Raw genomic sequence first — 23,194 nt, 5'->3', positions numbered from 1 at the left:
ATAGAAACATTTAAAACAATGAAATAATAAAACCCCCCAATAATTTGCGATACAGTGAGAGGGACTAGCAACTTAGCATCTGTTTATTGATATTTTTCAAGCTTCACTTAACTAAGATTAACATTTGAAGACAATTTGGATACATTACCAAGAAGTTTTAATAACTTTATTTGGGCTTATGCCATGAAGTACATTGTGGCTAAACCAACAAAGGGTTTTCAAATAAAATACTGGTGATTTTAGTTTCTGTGAAGATATCTGGCCCAAACCATGTTTTTCAAAATAAACTAGGCAAAACAGCACTCACTAAGGGGGGAAAATGGGACAGGTAGACTACAACAAAAAAGAGGAAAAACATGAGTCAAATCTCCTTATGAGACATGGAATTATTTTACAAATTCAATATACTTTGGGCTTTCTGGGCATACAGTCATACCCAAATAACTGACGACTATGAAAAAAGGACTGCCCCGTTACACTAACATTAGACACAAATCACAGAAACAAACCTATTAGTGAAAAAATCCCCCTGTGCTAGGCAAAGGGGTCAAAAAGAGGCATAGAAGACAAGTCCTCTCTACCTTTAAGGAGTCTGTAACTTTGCTAGAGAAACAGGATACTGGAATGAAAAACAAGTAACAGTACAAGGTTGCATGATCCACGTGCCAAACAGATGTTTCAAACAGTAGTATCTCAGGAGTTCTAAGACTAAAATGACCATCAAGGAGTGGAGAGGTCAGAAAAGGCTTCAAGCAGTGAATAGAAGCCAAAATTTGAAGGACTGACAGGACTCAGACCAAAGGAAAGATAGAACATCATTCCAAACTTCAGTGATCTCTTCAACAAAGCTTACAGCAACAGAAAGTTTGGGGAACGGTGTGTAAATCTTACTTAGCTTTAGCAAATGGTTTCACGTAGGAGAAGAGCAAAGTTGGGTTCAGAACAGTGATTTTTTTTAGACATCTAATTTCTTAAATAACTTTTTTCATATTTTTCTTCAATCCAGATGTTTAGTGTGCAAAGTAAAAAAGAAATTTTTTTTGTTCAAATAACAGGGCAAAGATTAAAAGTATATGCATTAACAACAAAATGTCCTGCCCATAAAAACACGGAGGTCTCTCTGCCCCATAACATCTGCAGTAATTGGGCGTTGGATGTAAACACAATGCCAAGTTTTTAGAATTAGAAACTTGATTGGGAACTCTGGCATGCAAAGTGTTCTTCGTTTGAATGAAAACATAAAATTTTCTAATAATATAATTTCCTAAGAAGCAACCAATCTCAGAATAACAAGTCTCAAACTCTCTTTTGTTCAACCACTTCACTAGTTTTGTGAATTATAACCCGTATTTGGGAACATCTGAGTCACAGGTACACAATAAAAATGGGGAGGCATATTATTTCTTTTCAGGTCTTTCAGCATGTCATGGAGCCTTGGGCGGCACTTTGGGAGTCCCTTTCACTTGGGGAATACGGACAGGCCATTCTAAAAAAGACGACTCCTGTCCAAACTGCACTCGAATGCTGCTATTCTCAAAATCCTGTTCCATCAGCTGGGTGGGGGGGGGAGAGCAACCTCACTGTAATCGCCAACATGCCATTTCATGGTCTTGCCTTTTCTGAAACTGACTTAACATGTAAGCTGTAGTAGTAACACTTAGAATCTTAGCCTAGATGTTACCTGACATCACTTTACACGGTGCATGCTAATTTCCCAACATCCACCCACCCACTCCAGTACCACCCACCTTTCTCCCTCCCATACAAACAATAAATCAAATGAACTTTCATAGATTTAGGTGCTATTTTAAAAACATCAAAATTTTACTTTACCCATTCTCTCCGATGCTCCCTGTATTTTTTTAAGCTGTGAGTGGATGACCATGCTATGTGATCAACAACTGTGAAGGCTAAGCAAAAGTGAACTGAGTTTAGTATTGTAATTTCAAAAGAACCTTAAAGTTTGCAATATTTGACATATATAATGGTATGCAGAATCCTTACTTACTGCATAGAATCAAGCATTAAAGGCAAGCAATTTATAAAAACAACTAATTTGTATTTCTTTTGTAAGAATTAGCTGAGAGCTTAGCTTAGGGATAACAGAAGAGAAAACTCAACAGCACACAAAGCAAATGCAAGCCTCCCCGAGTTTATAAATGCGGTAAAAGGGAAAGCCCTCCCATATTCTCCAGTGCGATAACCAAAGTTCTCCCCACAGATATACTTGTTAGGGGCCAGGAGCCATTGTTGGCTTTGGACAGGGTAGCCACATGCCCTCTGAAATGAAATTCACACCCCTTCAGTGAAAGGAAAGCCAGACCTAAAAGGAAAAGATGCCTAAGTGAAAGCTTTGAGCTTCTCATTTCCCTGTCCCCCAGAGCTCTTCAAATGCAAAAAAAAGTTCCATCCTCTTTTTACCATTTCTTGCACAATAAGCTTCTGAGTCTACACAATAATAACATATAAAGACCCATGGATAATTTCTATTAGTACAGGGGAGGAAAAGACCTTAAGAAGTGCACAAGAAAATCCTGTATTTTTATGTGGAAACAAGGGAAAAGCAGGTGACTGCTGCTGCGGTGACTATTATACAGAAGAACCACTTTCACCATCTCAAATTTCTCACCGACTTTACTTAGTATCTTCTCCCACCTACCTTTGGTGTTCTTTTAGAATTCAGCTTGAAACACACCTATAAAACCTCTTTTGTAATTAATCTTTTTAGAAAACTCTTATTACTCCACGTTCCCTTGTAATAAATACATTCAGTTCAATCCAATGTATATTTATATAACACAAAGTAGTTATTTCCTGCTATCTTAACATGACTATAGATCGTTGGAAACAATATTTTTTGACATGCCTTGACACATGTCAAAATTTTCAGAGATCTATTTACTACATGAGGAAAGGAAAGAGTACTTGCCAAAGATGGCAGTGGAAAAAACCATTTAGGGTATTCTCCGTTCCAAATGTAGTATCAAATTCTCTTCTAACAGTATTTATAAAATTATACTGCGCCAATAGTGGCAGCTTTCTTTTCCCCCCAAAATAAGGGTGCTACACAGGTGAGAAAACTATAAGTACAAATAGGGACCACTATTGACTGACCCCACCATAATTCCCATAACAAGCACAAAATTTTAAAAATTCAATTCATATGTAGAAATGCCCAGAACAAGATCATTTTAGCTGGATATAAGCAAAGATTAATAAAGTTACAATAATTTTAAAACTCTGCTAGCCTATCTATGAAATTCCATAGAAAAAAAATGTTACGGGAATGAGACTGGAAATAGCCTTGATAGTAGGAGAAAAGGTTCCTAGGGTTTTTAAAGCGCTAAAAATGGTAATAAAAATGTGAAAACAGAAATACTAATGGAGCTACATTCCCAGGGCTCCATTCCAATAATCTACCCCAATCCTTTCTTTTCTCATGATACAAGTAGAGAATCTTGGCTACTGGCAAGGGGTCAATGCCATCACATTTTTGGGGGGGATGGGTAGAATGGGGCACATGGATAAGTGTGCACATGTTTTAGAAAACCTATTGACTTATTTCTCCTCTTGGATTTTAGAAATACATTAGAAAAGCTTGAACAGCTGCCTAAAAATTAAGTTCTAAAAATGCATTATAATTTGATATGTGCCATAAAGAAAAGTCAGCCAATAAAAAGTTGCAGCCTGCTAGATTCTATGTTCTATACACAAAATTAGAAGTAAAGAAAGCTATCTCTGGCTGTGAAGAAATAGATGAAAAGAACCAAAGAAAAAGTGGTTGGCTGATTTATCTACTTAAAAAAAAAAAAAGGTTATCATTGGTTGGTGACAGCTAGTAAAGCCAAGTAGTGCCTTCCCAAATCCAAAACCAATGAAAGAAAGAAAAAGGGGAAAGAAATGAGAATACCAAAGGACAGAGGTGACAAGACAACTCAATGATAAAGGAAGTTAAAATGAAAAACAGACATTACCATGAAGGAGACTGAGCCTCACAACCACTGAAACAACACAGCAGAAATACTACATCATGTTGAATACATACCAAATTCACAAGGATTGCCTCTGGGGAAAAGACTGAGACTGTGAAGAGGAACATAGGGACTTCATTTTGTAATGCTTCTTTTGTAATTTGAGGAAAATACAAAAAAAAAAAAAATAACATTTGTTCATTTAGGTGCTTGTCCTTTGTAATTTTTAAACATGTTTTTTCAAAATTAGACAACTATCATCAGTATTACAAAATTCATCATATAAAAATAAAATTGTTCGTGTATAAATTCACACACACACGCGCGCGCGCACACACACACACACACAGTCTCACCCCACTAGACTTTCAGTCCCTCCAGAATTGAGTCCTCTGTCACTACTTTATTGCAGAATCAAAAGACAACAGAAGCCAATATAGCCATACTCTAAGCATAGGAAAGGAAAAAAAAAAAAAAAAAAAAAAAGGACCAAAGCCACTCGACAACCAGGGGAATTCAAAAAAGGTTCGTTCTAGTCCTTTCCGCAGTAACTATCCTTAAAGCACACCAAGTAATAATTACACAGAACACCATGTCTGGAAAAGTATTCCCTCCAAAATTATGAGGCAAATTAAGCCATAACACAGAAATTCCTCAAAATACAAATACATGGTTTCTAGGATCTGTGATGTCCTGCTCCAGCCCCCTCGCCATAACGTAGAATGACAGCCACTTCCCCAGTTTCTAGACCAGGGGTTCGCTTTGCTAAGTGGCTTTTCCCACAATCAGGCACCTTTTTCATATTCTCTCTATGGAATGGCGCTTGCTGAAATCTCCTCAGAATTGCTGACATAACCATGGACCACAACACTAAGAGATGAGAAGTGAAGCTTAAATTAGGTAATTTTACACTGAAATTCCAGAGAGATCTTTCTAGGGATGCACATCTCCCTATCTCACAGGTTTATACTTCTGGCCAGTCATTCCTGCACAGGGGGTTGGGTATATACAGTTTAAGTATATACAGGTTTTTTAAACACATGAATAGACAGAAAAGTATTTTTCCAAAGATGGGATTTGCACGAAAGATTTTAAGTGTTATATGATTTCACCAACATGACTTTTTACACACCACTCAATTACTTAGTAGTGATTATTGTTATTAAGTCAAGAAACAGGTTTCCATTTGGCCCTTAGTATGTGTTTAGTATATCTTAAGTTCTAATTCTTAGCACAGGGCAAGAGACAATAAAGCATCTCTCTTTATAACACTAAACTGTCATTCTATTTTTCTGGGAACATACACTTTCAATTTAAATTTTACTAGAAAGTGAGTTGATAAAGAAAAAATATTAAACAGAAAACAGGTTAAAAAAAAAGCCAATAAAGGTGATAGGTGAATAACATTTGGAAAACATTTATCTAGAAGGTTTCGCAAACTTTTAATGTGCATCAGTCCTGTACCCCTATCCCCAGAATTTGATTCAGCAGGTCTAAGGTAGGCCCAGAATTTTCATTTTTACTTTTTTTTTTTTTTTTGGTGGGACCCTTGCCGATGGCCAGGGATCGAACTGGCGATGCAGAGGCTGCGGGCAGCCTCGCAACCCAGCACTCAACCCCTGCGCCACCAGGGGAGGCCCCAGAATTTTCATTTTTGATGAGTTCCCACAAGATGCAGGCTGCCAGTGTAGGGATCACACTGACCATCACTGACCTGGAACAGTGGTCAGCAAGTTTATTTTCAATCAGCTGGAGAGTAAACATTTTAAGCCTATATGCCACAGGTCCCAGCTGCAACGACTTAACTTTGCTCATGTAAGGCAAAGAAGCCACAGACAATATGTACATAAACGAGCCTGGCTATATTCCAAGAAAACTTAAAAAGCAGGTGGACTATACTGCCAACTAGGATCTAAAATATATCCTTAAGAACAGAAAAGAATCTACTGTGTAACCTACTAGTAAGACAGAATACAGAAACAAGAATATTGCAGACACTACCCAATAAACATCTATTTTACTGAAGGCATAGCTTTGGAAAATTTAATTCTGAAAAAGAAAACTGAGGCCTACAAATAACTGAGGTCTCAAAAAAGATTAAAAAACAATTTACCATGCATTCAAGAGACATGACAAGACTCAGCAAGGGCAGCTGGCTAAATTGTTTTCATGTCGAATCACACAGGTCAAACATCATTGCACATTGTTCTCAACTAAATTAGAACATATGGATCGTTATCTAGTGAGCGTTTTTTTGAGGGAAAAAGTTTTAAAGATTCCTTTCTCTGGCCCACATTAAATATCACACTATCACTTTTTTCAGTTGACTGAATACATATTACTTTCTAATGGTTTTAACTTTTCAAAGTAATTATTTGACTCAAACACATGAAGCCAAATCCCAGAATTTTTAGAAACTATTTTTCCTTGTATTTTCAATAATATTAGAAATTAACTGATTTATTTTGGTGCTGCATTCCAATTTCTACCCAGAGGCTACTAATACTTGAGTGTTTAAACCAAAAAAGGAACAGAATGACTTTTGCAGGTGCTAAAGTCACAAGGTTCCTGTCAGAAACTTAACCTTCTCTCCAGTCCCTCATTCCAGGAGATGCAAGGTTGCTAGTGTAGGGATCACACGGACTACTGCTGACCTGGAGCCAGTAAAATGTTCTCTAATTTTCTTCATTTTCTTAGCCTACGATTACTTAGTATACTGATAGTTTATGAGCAGAATCACTCCTGTTTCCTCAGGGACTTAATTAACAGACCCGGCTTGTAGGATTCCATCCATTTCAAGTATCTTTCTGGAATTCCATTCTTGAGGCACATCTGCTCATTTATCTAGTCTTGCTCACATTTACTGACCTCCAGTTTTAAGCCATCTGCCTATCTTTGTAACCCTGCTCCTTGCAGAGCTTTTAATATTTGTAAGAACCACTCAGTATTGAACTGACTCAATAAAACTGACTAATCCATGACATCTACTTGCCCTTGAGTTCCTACTACCCATCTTGAAGTAACTACCATTTATCGTGAGGACATCTTACTCAAATCAAATCAAAGCATTACTTGCTACTTATAGAACTTATGCAGACAGACAAAATGACCTTTCTTTGGTTTCAATTTACTTCTTTTAACTCAAAGTAAAAGGTCACAGAAGCACAACTTCCTTGAGGAGACCTAAAACAACTGTAGAGAATCCAAGGACAGTGCAGGGTCATCTAAAACTTCCTGGGCTATTCTGTGGCAGAATTATTACGCAGAGTTTAAACAGATTCACGACGTGGATGCTAACAGAGCTTTCAGTGGTTTGGACCTGGATCTACCTGGACCGCTGATAAAGTCTAACTTATGCTTGCCAAAATGTCTCCTGTTAAAGAATTCTAGAGTAGGACATACACATTCTTTCAAAAAGTAAGTACGGGCCTCCCCGGTGGCGCAGCGGTTGAGCGCTGGGTTGCGAAACTGCGCGCGGCCTCTGCGGCGCCGGTTCGATCCCCGGCTGCTCCCCGGCCACCGGAGGAGGGTCCCACATGGCGCGCAGACCTCTCCTGCCGCCCGCTGATCCCCTCAGCAGTGTACTTCGGTCCTTCTGCCTGCTCTGCTCCCCGCTCTGGCTCTGGTGAATTCTCTCACCCTCCCGCACTTCTGACTGTACCCAGTGCATGTATAAACAAAAACAAAAAAACAAAACAAACCAGCAAACAAATAAATAAAGCATGCCTCTATTAAAAAAAAAAAAAAAAAGTAAGTACTTGTACATTAAAGGCTATGCCTCCTTCACTTAAAATGAACAAGTAGAACAGAATAATGGCTAACAACTGACCAAGAACTAAATATGGTTCATTATGATAATGAAGGAAAATTAAAAGAAAATGCTCCCAATGCTGATGACAAGTCAAGAACACAGGTTACAGTAAAGGTGATTTAATGAAGAAAATCTACTGAAGAAAACACTACTCCAATCCCTGACTCAATAGCTTACTTTGCAGAAAAGCAGCAATGTCATATCCTAGAGGTTCAACAAACCTATCACTAAACTTACTATAGGAACAAGTAAATAATTTTCTGAACCAACAACCACCACCATACAATATAACTATGCAGCAAAAATATTACATTATAACTAATGTACTCTATTAAGTGAGGAATTATATCACTGGCTTATTTAGAAAGATTACCATCAAAATCAGTTAAAATTTTCTCCAAGTTTTAACTAGCCCAAAACATTCCCTAACCATAATGGAAACCAACTTGCTATAAAATTCTCTTCTATATTCTATTCATCTACTGGTTGTTTTTGAAGGGAGATCACCATTCCTGGCCTGTTTAACCTTTCACATATGGTCTCTGCTCCCAAGCAATTGATACATGGAACCCTCAAGACTACCTTCTGTAATGTAAGTTCCTTAGCTGCTAAATTTAGGATGTAATCTGTACTCACACCCTCAATTTTGTTTAGTTCTATCCCTTGCGCCTTGACAGGCCTTTCTGTGATCAGGACCACAGATTTATCATAGCCAAACTGTATTTATTGGCAAAACACTTTAAATAAGGTATATATAATTCCAATTAACCCAACTCAGCCAAAGTCACTACAGTTTGTGTGAGGACACTGGGTTGCTCCAACTGTCACACTGACAACTCTCAAACTGCTACTTGAATTTCCCTGTGCTGTACCTCCACCTTTCAAATAGAATATGTTCAGGGGGAAAAAAATTATCCCTCTCCATGTATTAAAGATAACAAGGAAAACAGAAAGAAATTTATAAAATTTAATGTGTCTTAAATCTCAGGTAAAATAAGATACACTAGTTTATATCTACTCAGGGTTTCTCCTGTCCAAAAAAAACCTTAAAATATACTTATTTCAACATTTTTTAAATATAACACAGGAAATTATTTGGTTTCCCATTTAACAAATTACAAATTTGAGGCAAAAAAGGTTGTGACTTACCCAAGGTTACAATTAGAGGTACAGCTGGGGCTAGACACCAGGTCTCCTGAGTCTCAGCCCAGTGCTCTTTTCCTTAGCCCATGACGCCTTATCAGAAAAATCCAAATACAGTCAGACCCCCAGTTACATGGGTATGAGTTACACTGATTCACATATACAAACTTTATATAGTGTGACCAATGTTTCAACTCACGCGGTACCCTGCTTCCATTTATGCAGTATGCCAGGCATCGGCACGATTTTCAGTGGCACACAGGCGGTTGCCACCACCAGGGCCCTAGGCAAAATTGCAAAGAAGGCAAAGTTTGTCTTTGGCCCTCCCACCGCCCTTATGCATTCCTCTCCCACCTCCTGGTCATTCCCTTGCCCAGCACCCCCAGCACCATCATGCTGCCCTCTGGATGGCCAAAGACCCCTCCCAACCCACTTCCACCACTCGCCCAGGACTGTCCTTGCTGCAAGTGCCCATCTGCTTCTCCCTGCCACTCAATTCCTATTCCTGAGGATTTCATGCTGTTTAAGAAATCTAAGTGATTTAGCTTAAGTAATTCAAAATAAGAGCATTTAACTAACAGACCTTAACTCTCAAAGGAATTTAAAAAGGAATTTAAAAATTTTCATTTCTGGGAGGGGGAGTGGGTAAAATCTTTTGTGGGGGGAGGGGAGGAGAAAGGACAGGGAGGTTTTCCCAATGCCCTGAACCTCCTGTGCCATTTCGGAGTCCCTCACAGACAGGTTACTAAGGGCTGAGGGGATTACTGCCACCTGGAGTCCCACTAGCCAAGAAGTCAGTGGTTTTATAGTCTCTAGAATTTAAAAAAAAAAGAAAAGAAAAGAAATGAAATCAGACAGAGCTGCCTTTAATACCCTCCTACCTACCTTTTCCATCTCTCTCCCACCTCCTGGATCCCCAATTCCACCTCTTAGTGCCAAAGACACCCAACAGCATTCCCTGTAAGCTGTTCCTGTGTCCAATACAAAGATTCCCATTATATGGTTTCAAATTACATGGTGTTTGTTATTCAGGAACGTATCAACGTTCCACTATCCCTGGGTAACTTCAAGTTGACTGTGTGATTAAAAAAAAAGAACCACCTAATTATTTAAAGGCCCTAAATCATAAGATGAAATATGTAAACTCAGTAACTATTTGTAAGAAGGAAAAGAATGTTCTGATTCTTATCTTGCATACATAAAAGAACTAAGTTGGGTATCTGAAAAAAGCATTCCTTTTCCTTGAAAGTAGTACAAGTTTCTTACTTTTGGCACAACACAGCAGTGAAAATCCAGCTATTTCAGCTAAATATTATCGTGGACTCGTAAACATAAGTTCATTGGTAAATCCTTAGTCTGGAGGCAAAAAAAAAAAAAAAAATCCAGTAACAAGACACATAAAAAATATAAAGTTGTATACAAAGCAGAAGGGATTTTAGGACATCCATGTTCTGCTGACTACACATGCAGGAATATCTATATGTATGTTTTTAAATTTAGCTTTGCAACACTACATTGGCTGCCTTGTTTGGAAATTTATCAGGTAATAGTGGTTTCTTTGATCCAACTACCCTTCCCAGTAAAATGAGGAAATTCCGTTCAAGCAGAAGGTACCAAAAGTGGTATCTATTTGGGATTAGAAGGATCGTGTAAAGTATTAAATGAGTTCTGTAACTTTTACAAAGATGGATTATTCTTTCCGCTTAGATCCTGGATTAAGCCCCTTCCCAAAACCGTCTCATACTGGGAAAGGAGCAATGTGAAGACAGGCTGCAGTTATAAAATGAGCGTTCTTATCTGAAAGTGAAAAATGATACAGGGTAAAAACTGTCTCTCCTGGCATTTTCAATCAAATTTTCAAGGAATTATTACACAATGTTCATTTCCTTCCCAACCTTCCACTCTCTGCACAAGCAGGTCTGCCATCTACCCACAGAGAAAATTTCCCAATGTGGTTCTTATTAACACTGAACTGTGAATACTGAAAAAGCCGTTCTAAACATGCGTTGCTAAAAATACCTGAATCCAATACATGTTTTAATCTGACACATTTTTCTGCAAAGCACTCAAGTAAATGGTGAGACTGTCAAAAATATGTCCTTTCTCTTACCTCAAGCAATTTAACTTGTCAAGGAAAAAAAACATTTAATAATTTAAAAACTGCCTGAATAAGCATCATACAAAAAAGAGCAAGTTCCTTGCTTTGTTTCTGAGTCCTTCCCTCCACAGAGATATGGGCTGGAGCTGAGTCTGAAAGAGTCCATGACTAACCACCGCCACCAAAAAAGCAACAGCATTTCATCTTTTCCTTAGAAATCCTCTTTATGACAAAAAGATGTGCAGCAAGTTGTGGTCTTCTATACAAATGCTAACCTAGATGCCTAGAAGGATCGTTAAAGCCCTCAATTCCACTTCACTGGGCACCGAATTTTCCAAATGGTTCTATTGGGGGCACATGCAAGATTTGTCAATATTTACGGAACAAAGCCTCTATTATTAAATTGTCTGACAAAATGGAGGTCTCTCGGAGGGGGGGAGGGGGGAGAAAAAAAAAAAAGAGCAGGCCAGAAATCTTTTCATAAAATGGGGTCAAAGACACCCGCCTCAAGAAACCATGGTTTGGGTCAGATGGTGGCCCCAGGGGGAGGGAGGTTCTGGGGGCTCCGGGGGGCCCGGGGCGGAGCGGAGGGGGCCGGGGCCCGGGCCCGGGCCCGGGCCCGGGCGGGGGGTGGGCACAAAGTTCTCCCTGGATGGTGAGGAGGGCGGCGGCGAGGGGGGGGGATCCCAAAGCTCGGGGTGAAGGAAGCAGCCCTGGGGCCGGAGGCCCGAGCGATCCGCAGGCACCTCGGCGGCGACCGCGCGGGCCGCCCAACTCCGCGCGAGCGACGTGGGCGCCCCCGTCCCGGCCAAGTCAACACGGCCGGCGCCGGCGCTCCCCGCGGCCGCAGGCCCCGCCTGACCCCATTGGCAGCCGTTCCCGCCAATCCGCACGGTCGCCGCCCCCCGCCCGCCCGCCCGGCCCCGATTGGCTGGGACGGGAGCCGGGCCCGCGTGTTGCCACTCCGGGAGCCCCTTCCTCAGCCCCACACGCCGGCCCAGGTGCGCCCCCGCGCCCCGGCCCCGCCGGCCCGCGCCCCTCCCCCCCCCGGCGCCGGCCGCGGCTTACCGTCCCGGGAGGTGCCCATCAGCTGGTCCAGCATCGCGCGCATCTGGGCCTGCGCCGACATGGCGGCGGCGTAGCGGGCGGGCGGGCGGGCGGGCGGGGGTGGGGCGCACACCGGGCCCTTTCGGGCGGGAGGGGGCCCCGGGGGAGGGGTGGGGGAAGGTGAGACGCCGCCTCGGTGGCCGCCGCCGCTGCCGCCGCCTCGAGGCGTGCGGGAAGGGAGCCGGAGGGGCGGCCGGAGCGTCCGGGCTGCGCTTCTCCCGACGACGCGGACGTGGAAAGCAGCAGCCCCCGAGAGCGACCCCCGTTCCCTCGCTCTCCGCCCGGCTCCTGAGCCTGAGGCGACACGGGCTAAGCAAGCGCTCTCCGCCGACACTGCCACCCGCCAGAAGCCGTCAGCCCCCCCCGCCAGGCGCTGACGCCGCTCGTCGCCGCCGCCGTGCGCGCGCACGCTCCTCGCGCTGAGTCGTTTCCCGCAGGGCCTCCACCAACTGGCGTCCAACTGCACTGGCCCCGCCCGCGCCGCCCGGCCGCGGCCCGCCCTAACGGCTCTCGGGCGCGTGCACGCGGGTTCTCCCGCCCCTTCCCAGATCTCGCGAGACGGGCGCCTCCGCCGCCCCCCAGGCCGGATCCGCCCGAGGCGCCAAACCGCACGCTGGCGGCGGCGGTGATGCGGCCCGTGCGGCGCGCGGGGCCGCCCCGCCGGCCCCGAGTTAGCCAAAGGGCCGCGGGGCCGGCCCGGGGGGGAGTACGTGGGGCCCGTGCCCGGGGCCTCGGCTGAGTTAGTAGCCAACGTGGGCGGTTTCCTGGCGAGGCCTCACCGATGAACTCGCCTCAGGCCCACCCGGAACCGGGTGGACTCGGCCCGCTCCCCGCCCGGCGCCAGCCTCGGGGACCCGGGCGCTGGCGTCTGGGCCCGTGTCCTCCCTTATGCGTGGGGGCGTGGGGTCCCCCCCCCCCCGACCTGGGATAAGTCAAGTTCAGGAAACAACACCCGCGCGGACTCGCTAGGAGACAGGCCCTCTCGTCCGCGAGGGTTGATCATCAGAGTCGCAGGAAGCGGCGGGTCTACACTGGGAGCCCTGGGCATCCAGCAGTGTCTGAAAGGGGAGGTGCTCGCAGAGACTTTCTTTCCTGCTTCAGAGAGACATTTGAGTAAGGCCCTGTCACCGCAGCAGCAGCATTTACCTGAAAGCAGCCTGTGGTGGCGGAGCTGGCCCGCACCCTGCGTTCAGAACGTTGGGCCACCAGCTTACTAACTGGGACTGTTGGCAATTTATTTCTTAAACGCGTATCTAAAAGAAAGAAACAAACACACCTCATAGCATCGTTATGGGACCTGAGGGAGCTAACAGTGCCTAATCCTGGTGTCAGAACTTTTTTGATTAAATTCTCCTTCAATTGAGCCATAGGTGTTTCCTAGACACTCTGAAAAAATAATGGTAAGTTTTTACATTGAAATTGCGTCTGCATCACCTTGAAACTTATTAGCAAGATTACTAAATATTTATTTAACATGAAATAGCAATCATAGTCCCAAGGTCCCTTTAAATGCATACTGGGCTAGTAAAAATTTTAGAATCACGTCTTCAGTAAACTCCTTTAGAGGCAAGTGTTTCTCCAGTTACCCAGAGAACTCAAAGTTCAAACACCTCCACATACACTGCAGGAATAACTCTTTTGAAAGTGATTTGCAATGAAAGAAAAATGTACTAACAGGTCCTGGAGGACAGTGCCTTATTTTACATACAGTATAATCTCCTGAAAAATACTATCCTTACAAGATTTTAGTTTTTGTATCAACTTTATGGTTGCTTTATTTGTACCACTTATGAACAGCATATAGCTGGGGTTTTATTTTTATGTTAATCTTATATTTACTGTCTTTAATTGAAGCATTTTGTTAATATTCATGTAATTGTTCATGTTTAGATTTAAGGCTCTTATTTTGTCTGTTTTTCTCACCCATTATTTTTCTCACCTTTTTCTCCCTGCCTTTTAATCACTCTATTACCCTCCCCCCTTCTAATTTCAGAAGTTTTATTTCTTTTTAAAGACTTATTTATGCATACAAGAGCTGGGGTACAGGCCATAGGTGTGGGGGTGAGAGGATTCACCAGAGACAGAGTGGGGAGCAGAACAGGCAGACTGACAGAAATACAGTGCTGAGGGGAGCAGTGGGCAAGACAGGAGAGGTCTGCACAGCATGTGTTCTCTCCCCTGCAGGTGGGGATCAAACCCATGCTGAAGAGGCAGCAGATAGCTTCCCAGCACTGCACTCAACCACTTGCGCTGCCAGTGAGGCCACTATTTTCCTCTTGATAGGTAACTGAAGACATTAGCTAAGGACCATCATAATACGGGTTGAAGTCCTGTTTTTCTTGACCATCAAAGTGACAAAATGTGGGATGAAAGCATCAAGGACTTTTTTTACTTCCAGGTTGAGGGTAAATTTCAGGTTCCCACTTTCAAGTGGGTATAATATTGGAGTGCCTACCTTGGTAGGCATTTTGCCTTCTGCCTCCAAGCCCACCAAACCCACCAAAAAGTACAGCTCAATTTCAGTACTGAAACATTGCTACTAAATTGGCAAATGACCTGAAGCAAAAAATGTGCGTTTATATGCTACATGTTCTTATCTTCTCTTGAGGTTTGACTCAGTATTATCTCTTTAATGATTTTAGCATAAAAAAATGTTTTATTCACTTTTTTCAGTTGTCTTCAACTGAAGGGTTAATCCAAAGTACAATTAGTAAAAGAATTAGAACTAAAAGTTTATCTATATGTACATCCTAACAATGATATTCTTCTGGAGCAAGGAACATTCATAACGATACAGGAACTTACATAAAAGCAGGGTTAGTCTATACATACTAGAAATTAGGTAATTAAAAATCAGAGTAAGTACAAGTAACATACTTTTTTTTTTAGGAAGGGGGAGAAGTAACACACATTACTACCTGTCCAGAGCACCATCATTGTGCTTTATTGTAATTTATAAACATATATAGTAAATATTTAAGTTATAATAGTAAAATTTAATACTAGTTATTCTTAGGGTATCAGCATATACCTACTATCAAATTTTACAAACATGACTCCTATTAATTTAAATGTAGATTTAAAAATTCAAGATCTGTATAAATTACATTTTAGTCAGGTGAATTACAAAATTCCTTGGATTCAAACTCCCATTAGTTCAAAACAACACAAATTTATTTTCCCTTCACATAGTCTTGCAATGTAAACATTCATGCATTTTGTATCCCTAACACCAAAGACAAGCAGGGGTACTAGTAACACTACGGTATAGACAGAAAAAGTTCTAGTTAAAATACAAAAACGGCCTCCCCCGGCTGCGGGGCGAGGGTCCCACATGGCATGCAGACCTCTCCTAACATGCCCGCTGCTCCCCTCAGTAGTGTATTTCGTCAGTTTGCCTGCTCTGTTTCCTGCTCTGGCTCTAGTGAATTCTCTCACCCTCCCATGCTTGACTGTACCCAGTGCTTGTATAAATAAATCTTTAAAAAAAAAAAAAAACTGCAAGCCTTCACCAGAAAATTGCAAATGCATTTAAAAAAATAAATAAAATAAAATACAAAAACACCCAAAGTTTACGGGGAGGAGAAACAGCAAGAGCCACCCCTGAACTGAGCAAGATGGTTGATGGAGGAGTTAGGTAAAGGACTATGATTTGATGGTGGAAGAGGTATGAACTTATCCCCTGAATCATACTGTTGTAAACTAATTTTACCTCAATAAAAGCAAATAAGTATATACAAATTTAAAAAATGGAGTAATTAAAGGCAAAAAGCGTATACAAATCATGTTATTTGAAAAAGGACACTTTCACTTTTTTTTTTAACTTTGTTTTGTTTTGTTTATTTATACAAACACTGGGTACAGTCAGAAGCGCGGGAGGGTGAGAGAATTCACCAGAGCCAGAGCGGGGAGCAGAGCAGGCAGAAGGACCGAAGCACACTGCTGAGGGGAGCAGCGGGCGGCAGGAGAGGTCTGCGCGCCATGTGGGACCCTCCTCCGGTGGCCGGGGAGCAGCCAGGGATCAAACCAGCGCTGCAGAGGTTGCGGGCAGCTTCGCAACCCAGCGCTCAACCACTGCGCCACCGGGGAGGCCCCACTTTCACTTTTTTTTAAGAATAAAAAAATAAGGGGCCTCCCTGGTGGTGCAGCGGTTGAGCGCTAGGTTGTGAAGCTGCCCGCAGCCTCTGGCAGCGTCGGTTTGATCCCCCGCCAGCGGGCGAGGGTCCCACATGGCGCACAGACCTCTCCTGCCGCCCGCTGCTCCCCTCAGCAGTGTACTTCGTCACTCTGCCTGCTCTGCTCCCCTCTCTGGCTCTGGTGAATTCTCTCACCCTCCCGCGCTTCTGACTGTACCCAGTGCTTGTATAAATGAATAATTTAAAAAAAAAATAACAAGATAAGGATACTGATATGAGTCAGAGACAAACAGGCATTCAGAAATGCTTAGGTATACTTACCTGGCAGGGGAGATACCATGATCAAGAAATACTTGCTAAGAGAAACAGAAAATGAAATTTAACATACTATGATTAGGGGAAAGAGCTTTCCACACATAAGGGACAGCAAAATGTTGCAAGACATGACTCCTGGAAAAATGGTAGGGCCAGATCTTGGATGTCCTTGTTAAAGCTTACCTTTGTGGCCACCTGGTGGTACAAGCGGTTAAGTCTCAGCACTATGAAGCTATTGGCAGCCAAGGCAGCACGAGTTCGATCCCCAGGCAGGGAGCTGACCCACATGACCGAGCAGACCTCTCCTGTCTCACCCACTGCTTCCCTCAGCAGTGTATTTCAGTCAATCCACCTGTTCTGCTCCCACTGTCTCTGGTGAATCCTCTCACCCCCGCTGCAACTCGGGCCTACACCCCAGCTCTTATATGCATTAAATAAATTCAAAAAGTTTAACTTTGAAGGGTTAGGTAGGAGAGTGACAAGATAAGCTCTGTGCATAGTAGAAAATGGATTGATTATAGAGAGCAATTGGAGTTAAATAGCCCAGTGTGGGAAGGCAGTGGTTCAGAGAAGAGATGCGAGAGGTAAGAAAGAGATCTGAAGTAATGCAGTAGCAATAGATTCAAGAGGGCCTTTTAGTTGGAGGAGGCTTGAGCATATGGAAGTGCTAACAGAATTCAGGCAGAGGACTTAAAGGAGAGGATAAGAGAGTGAAGTGAAGGGATGTGATAAAGCACATCACACCTGCAACCAGAACAATAACTGAACACACTGCCAAGGTCTCAGGACCCTGAGTTGTGGGTTGTTCCCAGTAGAGAAAGTTTATCACTAATGCAGGCTGTGTTCCAGAATCAATGTTTCTAAAATTCAGCTAATTTTTAATAAGGCCATAAATCAGAGGCAGGTTGACTAGATATAGACAGAAATGGCCTGTAATTATTTAAACCATAAGGACTTGTCTATACTGCAGAAGACTGGTGGGTAGGGCTTAGAGAAGGGTTCACAGTAAAACAGTGGCAGTGTAGTAAAAAGATGGAAACAGTAGGATTTTATGAGGTATTCATATACCGTTTCAAGTCCTATGCAAATATTATTCTCATTTATTACTGCTGCACCTCCCCCTGCAGTGACCCTCAGGGCTAATGGCTGTTGCCATGGTCCCTGAGGTCCGGTGTGGGCAAGGAACCATGCACGCAGGGGGAGAACAGCAAACTCCCTAAGATGCAGAGAAGCCGAATGCCTGCCAAGAGATAACGACCACCAGAAGCTGCCACAAAGATGATTAAAAGAAATGCTGACCACCTGGAACCTTATCTCGCTTTCTCAAGGCCCACAAACTTTATTCTGCTACAACTGTCTCTCTAAAATCTTTCCTTTTTCTGGTCATTGATTGCTAATTAAAAAACATACGTAATTTAATAATTAGGCTAATGCAAATGAAACATTACTAAACACTGTGTTATAATAGAATTGTTAGTTTAATAATCTATTATGTGCTTAACTTTAGTACCTTTGATATTAACTGCATTATAATATAAATTCACCCATGACAATTAATTATGAGTAAACATAAGTAGGTAGTAGTAGTAGTAGTTAGTACAACAAAAATATAAAGAGTTAATAGCCTGTCTACTTAGGAATGCAGCTAGGTCCAGATGTATTTTGGACATAAATCACTGCCCTGTCAATGATAAGCTAAACCTATGAGCAAGCTGATTTCTTTGATGTTCACTGATCCTATGCCTTTAGAAAAAACATATACTGACCACTGACTAAAATAAAGAGCACTCAGATTTACACTTTTTTGAAGTGTGTCTGTTTGTCATTTCTTTAACCGAATCCCTGACCACCCTGCGCGGCAATTACACCTTGTTGGCATTCACTTTGCAGAAGAGGGAACAAACTCAGATCAAGTAACCTGCCCAAAATCCCACAACTGGTAAATTATAAAGTTGGGATTAAACCCTAGGTCTACCTGACTTAAAATCCAGTGTTTATCTCATAAGGTAATTCAGCTTCAAATCACTCTTAAAAAATTTTTTATTATATATGCAATTTTGTAACAACAAAGGAAATCATAACATTAACCCATCCTAATCCTTTGGCTTTCTTCAATTTGCCCAAATAAAACATTACATTAATACTAGAACATAATGATATTAATAACCTATCCATGTCCATGCAATAATGTGAGGGAGCGAGAATATGTTAAACATATTAGTTGATCAAGTAGGCAATCAGCCTAGAATATGGAGTTCAATAAATTCACTGAGAGTAAAGATGAAACCTAAGAAACGGTCAACAAAATTACAGAGAAAACCCCTAAATTTCAAAAAAATTTAATGATAAATACATATTGGTAGAAATCATTAAGTCCGTGAATGAAGGCAGCATCCAGGAAGCTCCAATTTCATGGCTCCCAGCCCTTTCCTCCAGGCTGATGGGGCAACTTGAGACCCACTAAGCCAGCAGACTCTTCCACTGAGCGCTCACCCTTGCCATGAAATTCCTGATGCAGGGCCACATGTTCACGGATGCTGCGCAGAAGGCAGAGATAGGTGGCAGCCTGGAAATGAAGCTGATGCTGGGCTCTGCACAACTTCTCCCCGGTGACCTGGAAAAGCAGCAAGATCAGATACAGGGCTTGTGCAATCAGCAGACATGACCTAGAGTAAAAGTAAACTGCACTGAGGTGATGTGGACGTGTGTACTCCCTACCTACCACAGACGCATGCATGACTGATGCAGAAACTGGTCTCCAGCTGAAGAGTTATTACAAGGAGTTTGGCCTCAAATTTTAATACCGGAACATGTCCTCTCATTTCAACACTTCTCTTTTACAAATGAGGAAACTAAAGCCCAGAGAGACTCAGTGGTGAGTGAATGGGGGAACTATAACCAAGTAAGTGATCATTAATATTGCCTAAGGAATACCCTTTCACACTGCTTCCCACAAATGAAGGGCTGCTTTATTTTACATTGCTATGACTGTTAGGTTGCACATGCCTTTCCATTTCAATGAAAATCAAAAACTTATTTTGTATGAAAAATAAAAGCTTTGTAATAAACATTAACAAAATGATTTTATATATAAAATAAGCATATATTATAGTTGCTCTCAAAATTTACCCATCTCATAAAACTGGATTATGTTGATCTTAATATATTCATTCAAAGTCCCCAATGACGCCACGCCTTATTTTTTCCTTACCATAGTTTCCAGATTGTTCTGCACTATCCTTACCTGGTTTTGTGTTCTAAGACTTTTGAGAAAAGTGGCAGAGAAGGTGAAAAAGATGACGACTGGAGCCCTGTCCAAATGTGGGTCACGCCTTTGCTACCATTGCTTACATCACCTTTTTCCTGACCTTTACTTTAATATCTAGGACTGGAATCTGAAAACTAGAATGTGTGGTTTATCAGATCACGTGAAAATGGTACTTATAAAACAAATTGTTTCAATCAAATTTTTCATTAAAAATTTATGATAGCACCAGTGTCAAAGATCAACAAAGATAACATTCATTTCTACTATATCAGCCCAGGTTGGTAAGAATTCTATGTTGGGTAAGAGAGAACACTGATCTTCATTCAGCTAAGCCTGAGTCGGGAGAGAGGAGTGTGCGACATGTATGTACAGTAAGTGAGTTACAAGAGACCAAATGAAGTAAAAAGCTCTTTTTCTTGAGTAGAAAGGGGGAAGGTTCCTCCCTAAGAGAACCCCTCTGCTAGGGAAAGGAGACAAAAAATAGGCATAGATGGTTATTGAGTTAGCGCTGAGCTAGAAAGAAACAAAGCACCCGCATCCTCATATACGTTCCACAAAAATTTTAGCATGGGGCCTCCCCGGTGGCGCAGCGGTTGAGCGCTGGGTTGCGAAACTGCGCGCGGCCTCTGCGGCGCCGGTTCCATCCCCGGCTGCTCCCCGGCCACCGGAGGAGGGTCCCACATGGCGCGCAGACCTCCCCTGCCGCCCGCTGCTCCCCTCAGCAGTGTACTTCGGTCCTTCTGCCTGCTCTGCTCCCCGCTCTGGCTCTGGTGAATTCTCTCACCCTCCCGCGCTTCTGACTGTACCCAGTGCATGTATAAACAAAACAAACAAACAAACCAGCAAACAAATAAATAAAGCATGCCTCTATAAAAAAAAAAAAAAAAAAAAAGCATTAAAAATTTTAGCATGAATTTCAGATGCATTCTCAAGCTATTTCAGAGCCATCACTAAGCCTCTCAAGAAAAATAACGTTGCCACCATAAGGTACAACTACAATCTTGTCACCTTCTTAAAAATGTTAAATTTCTGCCCAACACTACCTCACTGCACCCTTCACACCCCAAGTTTAGCCAATATCACTTCTCCCCCTTCTTCACCTGGATCATCATCTTCCCAACACCAACTGTTTGCCAACTCCAATATATCCTTCAAGTCCCAGCTTTACGATGTTCCTCCTGATGACACCCTTTTTTTATACCAGGAGTCCAGTTGTCTGCTCCCTTACCACTTCCTCACTCTAAGTGCATCCCCTGTATGGTTCCTCAGTGAACTTAAGAGGGCCCACGCGCATCTTACTCAGTATTTAGTCCTAACCACGGCCTTTTTAAAAACTACCTGAATTTTAGTTCTAACATTTTGCACGCAAACTTCCCTGGCTCAGATATTCAAAAGTCAGCATAACGGTTCTCCCTTTCCCGACACTGCTCCCTGAAGCCCAAGCTGACTCCAACTTACTGTCTTGGAGAAAGGCTGCAACTTTAACCCAAGCCAGACCCACGACTCCAAAGCAGCCGTCAAATGGGAGCACATTTTGGGAACCAGGCATCCAAGTTCTAGTTGTTCTACAAGTCCTTGAGCCTCAGGCGTCCCATGGGAAAAATTGAAACTATTTTCCACATGCCGGCCTAGGGGGCGGGGGCGGGGGCGGGGGAGGTGTGTGGGTTTCCTCCCGAGGGAATGCCCCAAGAATGGCCTTCCAGGGGTCCGTATTTATCTGCTACAGAAGGAAAAAGCCGTTCGGCCTGCAGTTCAGCTCTGCAAGGCCCTATCCTCTCGGTGGGGGAGAGAACACAACGTAAGTAGATCACGTTTCTCAATATTCTTCCCCTTATTAGCTTGCGGCGTCACGAACCCCTCCCCAGGACCGCTTCCGCGGGGGGCGCGGCGCTGGGGCTCCCCGCGCTCCCCCCGGCCCCTTCCCCTCTCCCCGCGAACCAGCCCAAGCCCAGCCAATGAAATCCTGGGGGGCGGCTCCCCTTCAGGGTGCCTGTGCCCCCCCCCCGCGGGCGCCGGCCGAGGGCTGGGCGGCGGGGCCGGGCCGGGCCGGGCCGGGCCGGGGTGTGTGTCGGGCTGACCCGCAGGCCCGGCGCCCCCTCCCTTCCCGGGGAGGACGCGCGGCGCCCCGGGACACGGCTCCGTACCCGGTGTGCACGGAAAGCCTTCACGAGGTACCGATAGGCCGCGGTGTCGCGGTACGGGCGGCCCGTGGCCGCGTTCATGTAGCGCAACTCCCGCAGGAGGCCCCGGAAAGTGCGCGCGGGGGACCCGAGAGCCGCCATTTTCCCGCCGCGCCCCGCCCGCCCGCGCGCGCCTCGTGGTACGCCCCGGCCGGCGGCCCGGCCCCGCCCATCGAGCGCGCAGCCGCCGTCGTCGCGCTTCCCTTCTCGCGGAGCCTTATTAATCGAGCGCGGAGACGCGCCCCCCAGGCGCTCAGAGGAGAGCAAACGAAAGACGAGCGTCCGCGAGGGCCGGGGTCTGACCAGCCCAGCGAGGGAACAGGGCGCCCGTCCCCGGCTGGGCCCTTTAAGACGCCCCAGGCTGGCCGACTACCGAGTCGAGTAAAAACGAGCCTGGAAGGATGGGTGTCGCGTTAAAGCCGAACACTCTGAGCTGTATCTGAATGATTTCTGGAAGCGATATCCAAATAACACGTGTTGCCGTCCCCCAGATCCCACGGGCTCAGAGACGCGGCGTGTGCTTATTGTCGCAGGCTGTAGCCCAACAGCTAATAAAGGTACATACACGCTTCCCATTGTGAAAGACCTGAAACGAACTCAGGGTGTTTTATATGTAATTGTGTAAGAAAGGAAAGAATATTTAAAGACAAAAGACTGATCACCCCAGATGGGACTCGAACCCACAATCCCTGGCTTAGGAGGCCAATGCCTTATCCATTAGGCCACTGGGGCTTCTGTGAACGACGCGTTTTAACAACGTATTCAGTTTTTTTCCTCTTTCGTACGTCACTGTCATTTAAGTTTCTTTCTAACCTATCCTGGGATACCACAGCGAGTACCAGTGTCACCGCCGAGGCATGCTGGGAGTTGTAGTTCAGAGACAAAAGCCCGCGTACAGCTCGGAAAGCTTCACCCTCGAAGCAGCACCCAGGCGCCGGCGGAGCGCGGGCGCGCGCACGGCGAGACGTGCGCGTGGGCCCGCGGGGTGGGCATTGCGCTTGCGCAGACGCGGGCCTGCGACGTCGCGGAGCCGAGCGCGCGGGCCACGGGGGCCGGATCTCGCAGACTCGCCCTCTGAGCCTCCGCGCCGCGGGCTCTACCGGAAGCGGCCGACCCCTTCCGGTGCTGCGGGCGTCGGGGCCTCGCTCGGGGCCAGCCCGCCGTT

The 23,194-nt window shown here is 44.2% G+C and overlaps 2 protein-coding genes across 4 annotated transcripts in view; both read right to left on the bottom strand.

Annotated features, from left to right (window-relative positions):
- Positions 1-12,346, bottom strand: part of LOC311167991 (putative RNA-binding protein Luc7-like 2) — a gene marked incomplete at both ends in the record, with an annotated part of 56,501 nt that extends 44,155 nt beyond the window's left edge. For 2 of the 3 annotated variants that reach the window (XM_084229205.1, XM_084229207.1), the window contains one exon: positions 12,092-12,346. In XM_084229205.1, coding sequence (XP_084085331.1) covers positions 12,092-12,152 — 61 coding nt within the window. Of the gene's footprint in view, positions 1-1,833; positions 1,886-12,091 lie in introns of those variants that run through there. The other variant, XM_084229206.1, reaches the window with a different exon arrangement.
- Positions 12,347-18,811: 6,465 nt separating this feature from the next.
- FMC1 (formation of mitochondrial complex V assembly factor 1 homolog) lies at positions 18,812-22,131 on the bottom strand (the record flags this gene model as incomplete). Its single annotated transcript, XM_084229209.1, has 2 exons — positions 18,812-19,195; positions 21,994-22,131. 2 exons carry the CDS (start codon positions 22,129-22,131, stop codon positions 18,992-18,994), a joined length of 342 nt encoding a protein of 113 aa, XP_084085335.1. The 3' UTR covers positions 18,812-18,991.
- Between the last annotated feature and the right edge of the window lie 1,063 nt (positions 22,132-23,194).

The sequence above is a fragment of the Talpa europaea genome (assembly GCF_964194135.1).
Source record: "Talpa europaea genome assembly, chromosome: 3".
In the NCBI taxonomy this organism is placed as follows: domain Eukaryota; kingdom Metazoa; phylum Chordata; class Mammalia; order Eulipotyphla; family Talpidae; genus Talpa; species Talpa europaea.
This window is presented reverse-complemented; position numbering and strand designations above follow the sequence as displayed.